Genomic DNA, 19,587 nt, shown 5'->3' with positions numbered 1-19,587 from the left:
AACTTCCAATGAAGCACCACAGGACCCTGCCTGACCTGGCCGGTATTCCAAATAGCTAAAGCATTGAAGCGATAATAAATTTACCTTGATAGGCTGAAGAACTGGGCCAAGAAGAAAAACAGTACAATCTGAGAGAGAAAATATATAAAAGCTTCTATTTAAGTTGTTGTTTTTTTTTTTAAGTCAGTGTACCAGAAGCACTTTGAAAAAACAACCAAGGGCTTTTAAGGGAGCACAAGCCTAGACAAGGCAGGTGATAATGCCACTGAAAAGGCTCCTAACTCCAGGGCACTCAGAGAGTGCCAGTGCCCTGAACACACTGCACCCAGGTGTGTGTAGGAAGGCGTGGCTAACTCGCCTTCGGCAGAGGGAAACCAGGAGAGTTAGGTGTCTGGAAACCATGTCGTATCCAGAAAGACAAGAATAAATTGGGGGATATGCGCCACAGAGAAGGGCTGATGATGAAGAGAAATAGTCATCAAATTTTTAGAGTAAAGGGGATTGTAGAAATAACTATATAATCTCAACATTTTTCAGATAAAAGAAAAGAAGCCTATGATGACCATTTTAAAATATATTTTTAAGGCTGCCAAATATAAGAGGTAGCAGTTTGTTCTGTTTTTTCCAGAGAGCAGAACTAGGACTAAAGAGCAGAAGGGTGGAGATTCTGGTTCAACATACTGATAAAATCCTGAGCTCCCTTGCCTGCCCCCTTTCCCCCAAACCCCACTTCTAGACTTTGGAGATATCCCAATAAAGGCTAGGTGGCATCCCCCGGGGATGCCAAATCCTGGCCACCAAGTTTTACCTGTCTTCCAGGTATAATCTCATCAAGAAACTTTCCATGGGCAGCCTGACTAAACTAAATATTCCTGTCTCCGTGTTCTCATCCAACTGTGAGTTTCTCTCTGTCACACAATTATCACATTGTACATGATTCTGTTTGTCTGTTTCTCCCTATGGCAAGGACTGTTTGTATCCTCAATGCACAACACAGGTGTTGATTCTTATTAGGTGCTCACTAAATGTTTACTGAGTTGGATTTCTATCAGGCGAAAGGCTGACAGAGCAATCTTGTTCAAATATGAGACCCTAAAGGCCTCTGCGTACAACCAGTTGAAGAGCTGAGACCACCAGTAAATTGTAATCAGCTGTCTCTCCTCAAGGCAGAATTTTCCTCCTTGAAGACTATTCTCTCCCCAGCCTCAGCCCAAGCCACATGTCCTAATGCAAACTCCATAGATTTATAGTTGGCTGTTCCATTCCTTACTCAGAATAATTACACAGATTAATTCGCAGGTACATTGAACAAACTTTGATTGGGATTATAGAGTTGAAGATTTAAAAGACAGACCACAACTGTGGCCCATTTTCCATAAAGTCCCCTATGTAGGGTATCTTTCTTGGCATCATTTCTAGTACTCCATAATGTGAGTGTGCCAGCTCCACGGCAGATTATCCACTGAAAACACAAAAATTTTCACTGTATAAGTATGCATCTGTAGTACACATATATCGTATGCACACATACTTGATTAAACCAGTAAAAAAGATGCAACGTTTCCCTAGACTTTCACTAACAGACTGACACCGGAATCTTGCTGCAAGCCCTGGCAGCCGGTGGGGTGGGAGAGGGCTCCTTCAGGAGGGTGGGGGGTCACACTGCAGAGGGGGACTGGGCTCATTTGTCCCCTTACTTTCAGCATAGTTCAAATTACTGCTCTTTACATGCACCCAGTTAAACAGATTTATCTGTTACCTACTTTTAACTAAGCTTCACAGAAAGACACATGGCTTATCAAGTTTCCTGCAAAGAAATTGAAGTTTGAGGACAATAATACACATGAAAGCACGAGAGAACTTTGAACTCTCTGTCGGCCACCTTGTGGGGTAAAGAAACAATGATAATCTAATCAGATCTGTCAAGAAACCAGGCAAAAAAAATAAGAAAAAGAAAGGATCAAGAGGGGATCTGAAATATGGAACCACAACTTCTAATGAAAAAGCTGAATTTTGCCCTGAGGGCAGGCTGAGTTCTGAGATTATTAGCCAGTGATAGAACATGTGTACGATTTATCAACTAATATATGCAAAGATAGGGAGTTGCAAGTTCAAAAATACTTTATTAAGAGCGTGCATGATCAAAAGAGTTTGAAGACTGCTGGCCCATTCTTGCTTCTAAAAACATTTTTTTTAAATTTCTTTCTGATCATTCTGGTCAATTGCAGAAACTTTGAAATGCATGGAAGCTTCGAGAAGATATCACCCATATTCTTACCACTACAACGTAAACATTATTCACATTCGGCGAAATGTCTCTGCTATCACAACCATTTCATATAAAATGCCTTTCATGGAGGGAAGCTGAACCTATAGGAAACCCTTTACAGAACATCATATTCCACCATGGGTCATTCCATCTAGTCTCTGTGGAGGCTAAGAAGGTATGTGAGGAATGCAGCTTCAGTCCTGGCTTTTGAGCAGTTGCCTCCTACATTTGGGAGAAGTTTCATTCTTGGTGGGGGGGTGCCCTATGACCTCACCCCAGGTCATCCTGTGGGCACCATACACACCATCCTTATTGAGGAAAAGGAGTCTGTACTACCTTAATTTTGAAATAAATGAGCCCATCTCAGCCATCGGTGACACGGTGAAGGAGTCATGCTTAGATTCCCAGATGTCAGGGGTGCAGGCCTGCTCTGGTTTTCAGTAATCCCCAGGAATTCCGAGTATGTCCATCAAATGCCTTCCTCAAGGGAAGGACACCATAGCTGAAGGCTCTGCAGTGACAGCCCCTGTCCTGGCTAATGTCAGCTCCGGCATGTCCATCACCACAGAAGCCGCCCTTGGTTTCACACTCTGACTCTTCTCTAAATGTTTGCTCGTCATCCCCTCACAGTGAAACACTAGCTGGTATTTGAAATAATCTCAGCACCCTCAAAAATAACTTCTGACAATCTGAGTTGAAGCAGAACTTTTTCACGGGTTTGGCAGGATTTCCATTTCAATCTGAGATGAAATGCAGCATTTCCCAAGCTTTGGGCCACACCCCAGATGGGGCACAAGACCCCTTCTAAAACCTGCATGTCATTGCCTAAACCAGAGGGTGCTGAACCAAACTACTATTTTTATCTCCCTCATTTTATTAGACCCTCATACGATGCCCCCACTTTTGCTCTACTATGTATCAACTATTCAAGTTGTTGTACAGTTTGGGGGTTACTGGGGGGGGAGAGAATTTTTATACGATATGAAGGCTATAAGAATTCAAATCCTATAAATTGAACTAACAGGCTCCTTTGGTGCAACATTTAAAAAGGATCCAATTTTAAAGTATTGGATTTATAGTTTGCTTTTTTGTTTTAAGGGATACTTTTGCCATATACTCCGGACTGTTTTTCAGGAGTGGGAATGGATTTTCCCAGAATCACTATAGGCAAACACACCCTAGGGATACCCCCCCATCTCCTCTGGCTAATGTCAGGGGTGCAGTTCATGGCAAAGTGAAGCTATCTGACCCATTCTGCAACTAAACCAGCATCCCAGACCTCCAAACCATGCCATCTGATGAAATAAAACATCCAAACCCTCAGATGGTTTCCTTCCTCTTAAGCAGTTTCTGATGTGCACCTGGAATGACAGGAGAGTAAACAGAGACTACAAGAGCAGAATCACCACACCTGCTAACATGATTTCCCAACGGATACATTCACCTTTGGCAGGCGCAGTGGAGCGGAGGAGGGATGGCGGGAGTGGATGGTGGGAGTGGATGGTGGGAGTGCCTGGGGCCAGGGCCACTGCAATTAAACGGAACTCTGTTCATTTCAGTGAGCCTCACTCCCAAGTACCGAAGATTAACAACTCACACTCCCTCTTTCCTTTCTTTGTTACCTTCATCACCCCAGCTCTATGAAGCTCACCACATTCACTCTGCTGCCTGCCAACATCTCTAATTTTCCACCAGTATATTCATTATTCTTTCAACATATATTTTAAGTCTACATTTATTTTTCTTAAAGTGTGTTTATTTCAAGTAATCTCTACACCCAACGTAGAGCCTAAACTCACCACCCTGAGATCAAGAGTCATGCACACCTCTAACGGAGCCGGCCAGGCACCCCACAACTTATGTTTTAATACTATTTGCCACCTGAAATCCTCTTGAGTATAAATTCAAAATAAATCAAGTAAAAAATACACATAACTACACCTAAAGTTATAGAACAAGTTGGTAGGATAATCAAGATCTAGATTTAAAGATTTATCTTTTCCCTTGTTCTGGAAACTGTCCAGAATGCCCCTTTTTTGAACAGGTAGTCTTCGGCAAGAAATTGCAGTGGCTTCCAGGGAGGCAAAGGTGGAGGTGTGGTTATAAGAAGAGAAAGATCATAAGACAGAGATAGGAAGGATTGCTTTAGGACTGCTTTCCTTTTATGTTTCTGATTCTCAACATAAACCCTGTTGGTCACAGAACTGAAGAAAAGAGCATCTTTTGCCAGGACAGTTCTCTGGTCCCCTCTGGGACTGGGACTGGGGTATGGGAATTGCAACATTTAAAAAAAAAAAAGTCATTTCCTTCCATACCAGTTTCATGAAGCTTCCACAGATATTGTTGGGAAGATCATTCCCAGACACCCAGGAGCCCCAACTGTGAGGAGCCCATTGGAATGCAAAACAAAACGAAACAAACAAAAAATGATGGGTGGAGTGAGGCTTTCCCTCATACCACACCAGTAGGAAGTAAAGAGAAGATAGTGCCTCTTTAATTTAACCCTTTCCCATCCCTGAAAAGGACAAAGTGCCTTGGATGTTGGATGCTCTTCACACCCCAGGAACCCTACTGGCCTGGCTTTAGTTACTGTCTCAAAGTAGAAAATAATAAAAGGTGGATATTATGTGGAACAGACATTATTAATAGGCATCACAAAGGGGATATAAATATATCAGAACATTTGATTCTGACCTTTCCAGAAGGAACTGAGGAGTCCATGAGAGGAACCAAGATGGCGTCAGCACAGACTTAATTTCTTGGTGAGCACGAAGCTCTCCGTGGCTCCTGCTTCCTGACTGCTCTGTGATTTCATCTAGCTTCTAGCCTCTAGTCATCAGCTGACGAGGCCTCCAATTTTAACACCCACCTACTCCTGAAGTGAAGGATCCAATCACTAACTCAAATAGCCAACACCATGGTCTTTCAGGAACCAAAATACCAAGGGTTCAAATAATCCCAACAAAAACCTTCTAAGTAGTTCCCAAACAGAGAATGAAACAGAGAGGCTCTGCTTGGTGGAGCAGGTGAGAAGGACAGGGGAACAGAACAAGGTAGAATGTGAATCGGGAATTTGTTGATTCTAAAAATGTATCCTTGATGCGCAATCCCCTTGAATTTCCACAGGGTACCACCCGATGCTCCCTCCCCAGCCCCTGATGCAGTGCCCTTGACCAGGAAGCAGACCAGGATACAGTGTCTACCTCAATGGTGTACTGCTCAAAGATGCGCAGCTGCAGGAAGATGTCCAGCTTGATCTTGCGCTCGTGGAACAGCTCCTCCATCTGCACCTGGGCGTCGTCCAGTTGCTGCAGGACTGACTCGATGTGGCTGATAGAGCTGCTGTGGGGTGTCTTGTTGTTGGACACAGCCGAGTCCCTGTGGCAGAGTCAGGGTGGGGGGGAGAGGCCTTGCCATGTTAAAAGTGATGTAGGGGCAGGGGGCCTTCCTCATCTGAGCAAGGTGGATGTGAAGCAACTGGGTCATTCCTGACATTTACCAAACTCCTCCTGTGACCCTGGGACTATCTCTTTAGCAGGGGAACCAACAATATGTGTATCCTCTTTGAGGTTCACAGCACCATAGCTCTGAGACTAGCTGCTCTCCTAGTCCTCAGACAGAACTGTGAAAGGGATCAGACAGAGGAATGGACGGAAAGGGCTCTCCGAAGCCGAATACACTAGGGAAATGGACCGGTTCCACACATACATGCAGCCCATGATGCACGGGTTTAGTACACACATGTACACATGCATGAGAACAGACACATCGATCGCAATGCATAAGACTAGACAAATCAAAGGCATATGAAAAAAATCACCCTTCCTAGCTTTACCTCACAGGATTCTTGTTCAATAAAATGAGATCATGGCTACCAAAATTGTTCATCTGCTTTATAATGCTCTGCCAAAGTTACGGGCTCGTGCTATAACACAGGCTCCAGGCTGTGGTGAGGAAAGCACAGGCTCTAGAGGCCGCAAGCCCAGATTCAGTCCTCACTCTGACCCACAGGGGCCCGTGGCCTTGGACAAGCACCACCGGGAGCCCCAGCTGCCTCCTGTCGAGTGGACTTAATAATCCCTGCCCTGCTCACTTCGTGGCTTGCTGTCAAGTAGGCCTGTGCACGTGAATGTGCTCTGTGACCAGAAACATGCTGCATGAGTGGCCGTTAATCCTGAAAGGACACGCGAGAAGTGCTAAGCGCTGACTGGGGCCCAGGCCCAGCTGGGGAGAGTAGAGGGTAGGGGCACAAGAGGCTGGGGCAACAGCAAGGAGGCAAAGAGGATGAGTTCTGATTTGGGCGTTAAAAGCAGGAACCCAGCCAGGCAGGTGGGAGGCCTGTATTCTCTAAGCAGGAGAGTCTATACGAAAGTGGCAGGGGGAGGTGACGTGTCATAGACGGGAACCAAAAGGAAACATACTGAGCTGCTCAGAGAGTAAGGGGTGGTGAGACCTCCAAAGAGATCATTATAATAGTACAATTACAGGTGTTCAGATGTTTAGATTCTATAGGGCCCTAAAGCTTGCAATAAATGGGCACATTCATTATCTTGCGGCTTCTTGGCTTCTTATACAACGTAAGAAGTCAGAGGACAAGGGCAAAATCATCAGCAGGCTTTCTGACCCCCAGTCCTGTCCGCCTGTGTTTGTCTTAGAAGCAACTGTGCCTGAGCTCACGCCATCTGTTTCTGAAGGGAGCATAAGGCCCATGGTCAGGAGCCCCTCCTTCTGTCATTCCGAGAGCTCCCAACTCCACCCTGTCCTCTGGCCTATTGGGCAGAGACCCCACCATCACACAGACACCCCAGTCAGGAACAGAGCATAAGGCCTGTACGTGACCCTCTGCATTAGGCACTGGCTGAGGACTTCGCTGTTGGAAGTGTATGCCTGTTCTCTATGACTGCTCCTCTCCATCTGTTTTCCATCAGCTTCCAGAAGGAAGAGAATGATTCCTGACCATTTTGCATGGTACCTATGTCAGCGTCACACTCACTAGGAATCACAGAGATGATGCCAAAACCACCTGAGTTGCTTCGCTGATGAGTGCCAGAGAAGTCACAGAGGCCTAGAGAGGGTGCGTGCTCTGGCGTGCGTGAGGCATCCCACCCACCTCCACTGGGCCCCGCTTGCTTCTTCTCCTCTTTGATGGGTCTTGAAATCAGGGCAGGGAGGCTGGGCTAGAGTCAGGCTAGTGAGGGCGTGCATGGCCGCCAGGGGTTCTTGGTCACACGGCTAGCTAGCTAGGGTCCTCTCCGAAATCCACGGCGTTTGAGTCTGTAGAACAGGCATCAGCCACGTCACGGCCTCCCCCGTCACAGAATAGCCTTCAGCCCTTAAGCATCAGGCAAGGCTGGCAGGTGCGAGCAGGGGTCATCGCCACAGACCCAGCCCACACAGAACAAAACCTGCCAAGCTTATGAAGAGTATATGGAGAGAAAACACAAAACCATCACAAAATTCTAGAGCTGACAGAGCTCCTAGAGTGACCCCCTTAATTACACAGATGTGGCAGCTGAAGGCTAGAGAGATTAAGTGACTGTCTGCCATTTGGAATTTTTTTCAGAAGCCAGTAACACTAGGGTTTCCTCGATAGGCAGACAACACTCGTGTATTATACATTAGTAAAGATGCACTGGGGGAAGAAGGCAAAGAGGCTGTCTCGTTAGTATGCAACAGGAGGACTCAAAACATCTCCTGTGCATGTTTGGAATCGACGTGATTCATTTCCAACAGAAAAACGTGCCAGGGCTATATCAAGGTAAGTTCCCATTGTTTAATTGGACAACTGGTGGAGGGGGGGAACCCTCTCCAATTGAAGTAATTCCCTCAGGCCCCAGGGCTGGCCTGGGACTTGCTGATGAGATTATTTCTGTCGGGATCTGGCAGAGGTCCCAGTGCTCGGTGATTTTAGGATAGAGCAAGTCCCTGCGGGCAGACATCATTAGCACTATCAAGTCCTATTTATACAGCACCTGGGCACAGGCATGGTGCTGAGGGCTTGCTCAAGGCCCCGTGACACTTCATCTGAGGGGCCAGTGCCCTTGACAGGGACAGGAAACTAGATATTGATTCCAACAGAAAGGAGGCAATGGTGTGGAAGATTCTAAATGAATGTAAGGTTTTTGACAGGATTTTCCTTCTTATGTTGGTTTAGGTTGATACGGAGGGAGTTGTATTTTCTGGGCAGCAAGGACTGGTGGAAAGGTCGTATGTGGGTAATGGAGAGCAGAGGGGGATAGTGACACACACAATGATCTAGAGAGTTCTAGATCCCACAAAGCCAACCATTTTTGCCGACTGGGGCTCTAGCATTCAGGGTTCAGCCCGAGATCAGAAGCCAAATAACGCAGTACTCCATAATAGCTGTTTCTCCACATAACCAAATATGCCATAATTCTTAATGAACATGCTATTTATTTTCTGTTGAAGGTTATTAATTTTTGTGTCTATATTACTTATGAATTGCTGAATAGCATCATGAATAATACATAATTGTTTGACACATCAGAGCTTTCCATTTACTCTTTCATTCTAAGCTCAAGTTGGGTATGGAACAGGCATTTTCCTATCAGACAGATGGAGAGACTGAAGCTCACACAAGACCACAGAGCTGGCTGTGGCTGAGCCAAGACCAGGACAGGACTTATCTCACATCTAGTCGAGGGCATTTCCCACTGGAAAGCACTGCCCATGCTGACCTGGCCTCGCTGGGCTCCCCCAGGGAGGGAGGCGCTGACCTGAGCTGCTGGATAAGGTCTTCGCCTTCCTTGATGACATTGAGCGTGGCATCCAGAGTGGCGGTCTGCTGCTGCTGGAACTGCTTGATCAGTTCCTGGACCGCATCCACTGAGTCCGCACAAACGTCCTCCAGCATCTCCTTCTGAAGGTCTTCCATCCATGTCCACAACTGCAGGGAAGAAAGCAGAGACCCCACTCAGGGCAGACAGAAGAGGCCAGGGCAGGGGCCAGGGCAACAAAGTCAGATGGGCATCCCATCTAGCCTCCACCAGTCAGTGCGATGTCAGACTGTGCTTCTCGCCAGCATACTTATGTTTATATTCATTACTCATCTCTCCTAAGTTCACGCCATCAACGTTTCCATTCCGTAAGGATGAGAACCACCCTTGGCTTACCTACCCTGCGGTTCAGGGAAACTTGTAATTATAGAGCAGGGGGATCACTCGTCTTGGAGAGACCAGGAAGAACAGAGGATTGGTGAGGGACACACATTATTTCATCTTTCAGAAAGGAGGGCTCTGCACACTCCAGGCCGCTAGATGCTGTTTCCTAGAAATGAATCATGACTTTGGAAACACACAAAAAAGAATGGCATGCTTGATAAGAACCAAATGAAGATTAATTTTAAAAATATGTGTTATGCTAAATTATTTTGTTCTTTTCAGGGCTGCTAGGTTGGTTAGAAGGTTGAATGTTAAGAATGTAGCTTATCTTAATTTCAATGTAAGTATGAGCCTTTTCCCCCATGATATTCAAGGCACTGAAATGCAGTCAGGGTGATATTATGGGTCAGGCAACTTTAAAAGAGCTAAGTATAATGTTTTGAACAGAATAAGCACTGGAAATGATGAGGAGCTGGACTGAATTACTGCAAACTCATGTAATGATAGCTCTCCCTCATACTGAAACTAGGTATCCAGTGGTCTGCCACAGGGCTCTACTTGTAATACTCATATTGAGCATGCCCATAAAATGATGAAGGGAAAGAAGAGTTTGATGCTTGCTTAGAAATAAGGAAACTTCACTTGGCTAGCCAGAAAGATAAGTTCAGGGCCTACCAGGAAAAACACAACAACAACAACAACACAGTACAGAGAGAAAATGGATAGACAGAATCAGACGTGGATTTTGGCCCCTATTCTTTTAACTAGTGATGACTTTGAGTAAATCACTCCACCCTTGGCTCTCTATGACTTCATGTGTAAAACAGGTTAAAGAAAGCATTAAGTAAAATAAAGGTTAATTACCTTCTGGTTTTAACATTCCTGCAATCTTCTACGTTAAAAACATGGATAAACATCCACTTCAGGAATATTATTTCATAATTAATTAAATTAGGTAAATAATTAGGTAAATAAATTAGGTAAATAAATTAGGATATGGCCTTTGTAATTAGGGATAAGAAAAGCAACAATAGAGACAAAAACAGTCTTCATATTTCAGACAAGTTATTCTTTGTTCTTTAGGTAGGAGAGGCTCCAGATATGGCAGAAGAGGTTGAGTTAACAAGATTAACAAGCCCTAGAGGCAGCATGTAAGGAGGGATATAAACAATGTCCTTCTTGGACAGGTGAGAAACTCTCTGAGCCTCAGTTTCCTAATCTACAAAATGGGTATAAGATCTGCTCTGCTCATCAAAGATTATGGGAATTAAATTACTTACTTATTATTAATGCTTTAAGTAAACATAAAATTATTAATAAGTCCTTGGCATTGTGATGATTGCTATAAGGAATACAAATTATTATTATTCAGTGTTCTTGTCATTTAGCAGCTTACGATCTAGTTGTAATTCAGTTTATTTCCTTTACAAAAAACCTTTTTTTGTTGTTAAAACACAAAATAAGGGGCGCCTGGGTGGCTCAGTCAGTTAAGTGTCTGCCTTCAGCTCAGGTCATGATCCCGGCGTTCTGGGATCAAGCCCCGCATTGGGCTCCCTGCTCAGCGAAGAGTCCACTTCTCCCTCTATCTGCTGCTCCCACTGCTTTCTCTCTCTCTCTTTCTCTCTCTGACAAATAAATAAATAAAATCTTTAAAAAAAACACAAAACAAGTTTTCCAGACCATAGAAGATGGAATACATACTCCTACATATTATGAATGTATTTATTTCAAATTGGTTTGAAACCAGGGAGTTCAGGATATTGGTCGCTGTTGCTTCACGTTATTTCATGATGCCATTTTGTCTAGAGAGAAAAACCATGTTTTACAGGTGCTGAAGTCCTTGGGTAAAAGATAATGGGTTCTCTGAAAAATTGTTGTACAGAGAGGCAATAGCACATAGCGGTTAAGAGTTTCAAGCCCCAGGTTCTACCACGTATCAGCTAGACAACCTTGGGCATATAACCTACACTCTCGGCACCTTGGTTTTCCTTGTCAGTAAGGTTGGGATAATAATAGTGTTTACCCCCACAGAGTTATAAATACTACTAGTAAGTTGATACATACGTGTGTGTGTGTCTGTGTGTACATATACACAAATAAGTGAGCTGTATCTATATCTATCAATATAGATATTTGTATCTATATATATCATTTAGAAATAGTGCTTAGCATATAGGACATACTAGATAATATATTTAAAAGATACTGTTGATGCAAGCCACTTGCAGTTCCCACTAGAAGGCAGCAGGAAAGTTTGAAGTACTTCCTCAGTTTGGAATTAGTAAAAGATCAACATTGGATTTGGTCCTTCAGGCTGCCAGGTTGAGCTGGGCCTCTTTTTGCTGTTTTTGCTGCTTTGTCCCAGGATGTCTAAGGAAAGCCTAGGGACTGGAAAGTCTAGATATTTCTAAAGGAAAGAAAGAAGGAAGGAAAGGAGAGGAGAGAGAAGAAGAGAGGAAAGGAAAGGAAGAAGGAAAGGAAAAGAAAGGAAAATGAAAGGAAGGGAAAAGAGGATGTGAAGAGAGAGACAAAAACTGCAGACACGAAGCAAGTTATGCAAGAGAAGGAAAAGAAACTTGATGTCTTGAGGGAGAACAGGCACTGAGACAGAAGACTGATCAGGGTAAGGCTGGTGCTTGCTGTTATAGGAATGAGAAATAGAAAAGAGGCTTATAGGGATATTGAGAATTTTATTTGATTTAAGATAATTTTGTTCTCAGTACCATCCTTAAGCTATTTTAATGGCTTCATAGCTTAAAGGTCCTTTTTTGTTGTTGTTCCACACCCAGCTCCCAGCAGAGCCCAATGTGGGGCTTGAACTCATGACCCTGAGATCAAAACCTGAGCTGAGATCAAGAGTTGGACACTTAACCAACTGAGACACCCAGGCGCCCCATTCCCTTATTCTCAATAAAACTTGAACAACCCTGGTGTAGGTCTAAGGAAGAAAGCATCATTTTTTCTGAGGAAATCCACCATGCCTCATGGCTCTCCCTCCTCCTGATGGTCATGCAGCTAAATAGCAGGGGCAAAGAAATGGACCACAGGAATTGCCAGATAAAATGAAATATCAGTGTTATAAACAAAGGGACTAGGGACAGACTAGGGACATCTGAGGATACACTCTGACCTCTGAAGTCAATATCATTAGAAAAATGTATCCTCCCCCCAAATAGTCTTTGTTAATGAACTGAAACTGATTTCTCACATTTCTTTTTTTTTTTTTTCAAGATTTTATTTATTTATTTGACAGAGAGAGAGACAGCCAGCAAGAGAGGGAGCACAAGCAGGGGGAGTGGGAGAGGAAGAAGCAGGCTCCCAGCAGAGCAGGGAGCCCGATGTGGGGCTCAATCCTAGGACCCTGGGATCATGCCCTGAGCTGAAGGCAGACGCTTAATGACTGAGCCACCCAGGCGCCCCAATTTTTCACATTTCTGTTCACATATTCTACTATATTATAAACAAACTCTTGTCTAAAGCAGAGTCAAAACCTACTTACTGCTAAGGAAAATCAGCCAAGCGATAAATGATGAAGGACAATACTCCATGCAGCTCAGCCCAGTGCTTAGCAGCCCAGTGGTTAGCAGGCTGGTAAGAAAAGGAAGCACTGGTCTACCTTCAAGAGGATAAAATGTTCAATGAAATTGTGAGTGATTAAAGAGAATTTGGCTTGGACATAGGGAAGGGGACTATAGCACCAAAGGCAAAGGGTTAGTGACATCTTTCTCTATTTTTCCTTCTGTTACAAAGACAAGCAGAAGGAAAGGAGCTCTTGAATGGAATTGAAATTTACTGGCGATAATTCTTGATTCTGCCCCTGTCTGGCTACTCCTTGAGCAAGGAAAACCTACTTCATTTCAACTACTTCATATTTAAACTGGCCAGTGTGTGCGTGTGTGTGCACATGTATGTGTGGGCTCTCCAGCTTGTCTCTAAAATCCCTTCCAGCTCTGACTTGCTATGGTTTCTCGTCAAAGGCTGATGTCAAGAAGAGGGTAACAAAGACATGACTCTCTAAACTGAAACACTGCAGTCACAGCTTAGACACTGAGACATCCAAAGTCCAGAAACTGTAGCACCACTTGGGAGGATAATTGTGATACCAAGTTAAGACACTATTTACAACCTAGAAAGCTTGAGTTGTGAGCCACCTGCAATCCCACAGGCCACATGCACACAGTCACCTCCTAGTGGCAGCACATTTAAATTGCAAGCTCATAATGCACCTTTTTGAATAAGGCCCTCCGAGGCATACGTAAAGTGTACAGAAAGGAACATTAGTGTCCCTAAACTATGAGTAAGGATCAAGATTCCATTTCTTAGGCTGAAATTTTCCTATCTGAATGTCCTGTGGGTTTCCTTCTGTGTATGTGTCCGTCTGACTTACCCCTGAAGAGCAAGCCTAGATTGCTTGGAAAAGAATCCACATCAGAGAGCCACTTCTATTACTAATTTACTAATTATCAGGCAGCCAGTGAGACCCAGTCAAAATGGTCTCTCCCCTCAAGCTACCACAAGCAACAACTGTCAAAACTAGATAAAATCATGGAGTGTGTGAGGTAACTGGTAGCAGCAACCACGTGTTTTTTTCCTATTGTTCTCCATTTGGGGGGTCTCTCCCCTAGGGTAATCCTTCTTATCCTCTGCGTATGGAGAGTCTAACACATTAGCACTGCATCTTTTCCTTCAATCCACTGCCTCCAGAATGACTCTCATGTTTGAGCCATTTCCAGATGCTCTTCTTGGTCAAACACATCTGTACCGTGACCCATTCCTTCAGGGCTCTGCTCTTTGGTTGGCAGTGATTACTTGGTCCATGTCGACAGACACACTTAGATGGCTTTATGTGTTCTTCCTCTCAGAGAACACATGTGGTTGTGGCCCCGAATACCTGTATCCAAACAAAGGACCTAATTTGAGAAGAACATTAGCAGGGGTAAAGCTGAAGGAGCCTTTGAATGCACTACATAAAGCTGGTCCTAAGAGTGAACCAGGGAGTTCAGCAGGGGCCAGCCCATGGAGCCCATCCTGCCTGCAGAGAAAGAGGCAATGGAAAAAGGCGGGCAAGGAGGGACAAGGAAGGGAGACACTAGGAAGTCTGTAGAACTAATGAGGCTTTTGGATGAGCGGTTAGGGAAAGAGGTGGGTATTCTACTCTACCGCTTTCCCCTGCTGATGGGCTGTTCCACCGTCACAGCTGTGGCAGCAGGGTGCTGAGGCAATCGACTGCCCTATGATGTCTAACAGACACGATCTCCACAGGGTGAACCACCCTTCCCTCATTTTGAAGAGATCGTTTTTTCTTTGGCATCGACTACCAGCTTTATTTCTTAAACAAGCACCGTGACAGTTCGGCAATTGAAAGAGAGGATGAAGCAGTCTTGTTCTTGAGAGCATCATCCCTTTGGAAGATTGATTTAGTTGTGATCCTACAGTGGGTGGGGAGAGGAACGTGTGTACATGTGAATGTCTGAGGTGTTTGTGGGATGTGTGTGTGTGTGTGTGTGTGTGTGCGCGCGCGTGCGTGTGCGTGCATGCCTGTTTGAGTAGAAAATAGCACGGAAGAAGGATTTCACAAGTTTAGAAACAAATAGAAATGGGCATTTAATTAAGCTGTGTAATAAAGAGTCGAGGTTGATTATCTTGGCCACATTCTTTAGTTAATTTGACTCTCATATTATTACTACAAAATATCCAAAAATGGATGTTTTGAAAGCCCAGCAATTGCAGCATTTCCATGGAAACGCAGCGAGGAAAGAGAATTCTGTCTGGACAATCTCTGTGGAGCAGATGACACTTGCTACAAATGCCTTCTCCTTGGACAAAGAAAATGAGGACTTGGGTAAATTCTTCTCCCTACATCCTCCCTAGCTTTCCAGACCAGCAACATGCCAGCTGCCCTCCAGTCCCCAGGCAAAAGGAAGCTATTTGAAATTTCAGCACAATATATACTAATAGCTGAGACTCTGCAAGCATAGAAGGTCCTAAGCACATGTTTGTCACCTCTCTTTATAGTGTAGCTCTTCTCTCCAACTGGGATGACAAATTTCATTTTTGTAATATAACATTATTGGGATTGTTAGGGATTTTCAGTCAAACACATCATTGAAGGAAAGTTATAAAACCAAAGAATGTGAAAGAAAATTAAATCGCCCATACATTTAACTTCTTTGTATACTTCTTTCTAGTCTTTATTCTATGTGCGAAGCAGAATTGTGGTCATGCTGGATATACAGTGTTTTATGTATCATCCTACAAGCCCTTTCCCATGCTATTCATGATCTTTGACAATGCAATTTATAAGGACTGTATAGTATTTCGCTAGCTAGATGCACTCTGATTTGTTTAATGAATCATTCAACATGGAATATTTAGTTTCTAATTATTCAAATTATGCAGAACACTGCAATAAAATAGTTAGAAGGTTTTAACCTTTCAGACTCCCATGGTCACCAAGAATTCATGAAGCAGGGCCAAAAGGATTAAACAGACCCTTCAATCTGTAGAAGAAATAGGCCTGGAGGGTATCTTTCTCATATCTTCCTCCTGTTTCCTCTCTGATCCTAATTAGAGTAAATCTTTTGACGTAGAAAGTGGGAAAAAGTAAAATTATGAACTTCGGCCTGGGGAGTCACAGGAAGCCTAGGTTACATCATTTATGAAGACGGATGTTCAGTTCCTGCTCAGAAATCTCCTGTACAGGGGGGCTCTATCTAATTCCTTCAAAATTATATCCCACAACAACATTCTATTACACAGTGGCATTAATGCAAAAACTCAGCAAATGATTGCATGCAGACAGAAAGGAAGAAAGAAAGTCAAGAGGAGGGGCGCCTGGGTGGCTCAGTTGGTTTAGCGTCTGACTCTTGATCTCAGCCCAGGTCTTGATTTCAGGATCATGAGTTCAAGCCCCACGATGGGCTCCACACTGGGTGTGGAGCCTACTTTAAAAAAAAAAAAAAGGAAGGAAGGAAGGAAGGAAGGAAGGAAGGAAGGAAGGAAGGAAGAAGAAATTAGCCATAACTATGCAGGAAGGATCTATGACTGTGTTTATCAGCATCTGTCTCCCACACCCACAACCTGGCAACACTTTGCCTTTCTCAGCTAAGATCTACCCTCCCCAACAAGGCCCTGCTTTGAGGGTTGAAAACATAAAGAAGAAAAAGAAGAGTAAGGAAAAGGAAGAAGAGCAGAGGAGGGGAGAAGATGCCAGAGGAAAACAGGAGGGGAGAGTGTGGAACAGCAGAGGCAAGCCCGAGCAGTCTTCGGAAAACAGGGAAAATCTTCACTGGGTGAGAAGCTCCATAACTTAGGCTCTTTTGTGAGCCTGAGTTTCCCCGTTAGAAAATATGTTTAAGAAAATCTAGATCATGAGATTATCGTGACGATTCCATGTGTATCTAAAAAAAAAATACTATCTATTATACATTGAGTGCTTACAATGAACCATATCTTAGGTCAGGTAAGTCACCTGTATAACTTCAGACATAATTACTATTATTTATTATTGTTATTATCACCATCGAATTAAGAAGAGGAGAAGAAAAAGAAAGGAATCTCGAACATTAGAACTATAAGGGGTCTCAGGGCCACTGAGTACAACTGCACAATTTTAGAGATGAGGCAACCCAGGGCCAGGGACACAGTGATCTGCATAAGCCCACATGGTTCTATGGCAGCAGAAATCTGGACTAGAATCACAGCCTTCTAGTTCCATGCACAGAATGTGGGAGATACAGCTAAACTAACCTCATCCATCACCTCCCTGGGCAGTGAGCACCCCCACAGCCCTCACGGGAAACAGGACTCGTGTTCATTCATGCTCCATTCCATCACCCACAGGCTCATAATTAAAAGAGAATACACAAGCCTTTGGTTTCTGAAACCATTATTAAGAATCGGGTGAGCCACAAGCAAGCAGACAACCAGGCAGGAAAGCCTGGATTAAAGCTAATCCCCTTGCTTTACAGACACTCATCAGAGAGCAGCTGTGGGTCCCACAACAGAGGAAGCAGAGCTATCTTCAGGGAGCTCGCCGGGCCTTCATCTGCCTGGGGAATCTCAGTTTAGAAAACATTATCTTTTCGTGTTTTTCTCTGATAGGCACTGCAATGATTTGCATTCATTCCCACCAAGTGTCAGAAAAGCCCGTGAAGTAGTAACAACCAGGCTTCTTAATGCATTTCAAATATCAAAAATCAACTCAATTAAGTAGGGTTAATTTTTTTTTCCTGAGAAGCAATCAAACTTTAATTAATACTCCATTAAAATGAATTCCTGGGGGAACACAAGCATGCATACACCTAATGAGTTCATCTGCCAAGGGTGTTATTACAGAAGATGCTAAATGTGCCTCCTTGCTGGCCACTTACTCAATTTCAGAGTGCCCCATGTTAATCAGAAATGAAAAGCAATTGCAGGTTTGCAACCCTCCTCCTCTCTGTGAGCTCCTCCGCCCTGCCAACAGTGTAACCCAATCCATCCTCCCCTCTCCCGTCTCCACTTTGTGAATGATTCTTGGGGGCCAGATTTAAGCCCAGCTGGCTTCCTCCTGTGTGCAGGGTACCCCAGTCCCCCTTCCCTCGCTGGCCGCCACTTCACCATCAGGCAAGTGGAGAACCAACTCACTTTAACATCATCACCCTCTGGTAGACCTCATTAAGAAGGTTTAATCCTCTGTTTTAAAAAGATAAAAGAAAAACACAGAACACATTTGCAAACTCTGTATGCTTCTTGCTGGTAGCAAAGATGATCAAAGTTCTGCAGGACTGATTTCTGACAGGAAACAGCAACCAAGAGAAAGTGGGTCTGGGGTGGGAAGAGAGTCTGTGATTTTACATTTCCTCTTGCCACGACTACTTCTACACCAGGGATCCCCAAATTTCTCCAGCTGCAGACTGAATGCCCTACCAGACTCCCTCAATGACCTGCCTCTGTGGCCCTCTCCTCACTAGAGATGAGAAGGGGAAAATTTTGTTCCGTTCTGGTTGAGATCTAAATACAGATTATCAGGAGCCAACTGTTAGTATCATCACTGCGCGGAGGCTACTAACCCTAAGACCACCCGGGTCCCTGGGCATAGCAGCCAATGCTCCCTTCCCACCAGCTTGCCTTACCTCTTTGGTGTGTGTGTGGAAGGACACAGACATGTCCAGGAGAAGCTTCCGCTGTTCCACCCTGCGCACGAAGTCCTGGATGCGTACCTCCAGGTGTCGAGCTGCCTTGTAGATCTCCTCGGGGTCACATTCCCCCGTCTGAGCCAGCTGCTCTGCGGCTTCTAGGAGCTTGTCTGCATTGGTGTAGGTATTCTGCCAGCAGCAACAGTGAGGGAAAGTCAACTCGCAGTCACTGACCGAGCTTCGCGCCTTCCCCCAGCCCACCCGGGGCTGCCCAGAGCTGGAGAGCAGGGCGTAGGCGCTGAGCCCACAGCTCCCTGATCCGGCTCGGAGGAGCAGAGCGCCTGGCTCTCCTGGAGCCTCTCAGCGAGCTAGCAGCCTGCCTGGCAGCTTGGCATAAGTGGGCACTAGCTAGGTGCCTCCTCCGTCCCTGGGATTTCTCAGAGGTGGGGTGTCCCTGGAAAGAAGCGAGGAGGCATGCGAGAACCCCCGTCCCCATGCGCTGTGACTCCCCACCCTTGCGAAGACCCATTCCTGCCTTCGCATCTCTGGCTGTAACTGCCAGAGTCAGAAATACCTCATCCACAAAGATCGGCTGTGTTTCTCTGTGAGAACACCCGGGAAACAATCACTGGGAGACGTGTTCGACTCCCCCCCTCCAAGTTCCCTGTAACTACTGGTGTTTATCTTTTGCAACAGAGCTATCTCTTTGCAGGGGAAGGGGTCAGCAATTCCAGGGAGCTGACAGAAGGAAGCAGCCACAGTCAGAGTGAGGAGATGCAGGCTATTCCCTGAACACCCACTGAAGGCTTAATGTTTGCAGGAAGGCTTGGGAGGAGCCCAGTGATTTTATCCTAACTTACTGCCTGACACGCACATTGCCACATACACACACACACACACACACACACACACGCTCCTCCAACCCCTGTCTCTACACACCACGGTATTCTCTAGAGCATTTAACAAGGCAACCAGCTTGTAAGTATTATTCATCAGGATGGGAGTCACCGCCTTTGTAAGAGCTGTGCCATGGATTCAACTCTTCCTCAGTAGGCTTCCCTTAAAAAAGATCTGATAT

At 44.8% G+C, this 19,587-nt stretch overlaps 1 protein-coding gene across 4 annotated transcripts in view; it reads right to left on the bottom strand.

Moving 5' to 3' along the window:
• LOC103678822 (kalirin RhoGEF kinase) overlaps positions 1 to 19,587 on the bottom strand; it is a 453,600-nt gene that overhangs the window by 111,322 nt on the left and 322,691 nt on the right. For all 4 annotated transcript variants that reach the window (XM_040621337.1, XM_040621339.1, XM_040621338.1 and 1 more), the window contains exons 11-13: positions 18,507 to 18,698; positions 8,968 to 9,176; positions 5,473 to 5,647 (exon numbers count right to left, since the gene is read on the bottom strand). In XM_040621337.1, coding sequence (XP_040477271.1) covers positions 5,473 to 5,647; positions 8,968 to 9,176; positions 18,507 to 18,698 — 576 coding nt within the window. The remainder of the gene's footprint in view (positions 1 to 5,472; positions 5,648 to 8,967; positions 9,177 to 18,506; positions 18,699 to 19,587) is intronic.

This window comes from Ursus maritimus, unplaced genomic scaffold, assembly GCF_017311325.1.
Source record: "Ursus maritimus isolate PB19 unplaced genomic scaffold, ASM1731132v1 scaffold_4, whole genome shotgun sequence".
Classification (NCBI taxonomy): Eukaryota; Metazoa; Chordata; class Mammalia; order Carnivora; family Ursidae; genus Ursus; species Ursus maritimus.
The sequence above is the reverse complement of the archived record's forward strand: the minus strand, read 5'-3'. Positions and strand labels throughout refer to the sequence as shown.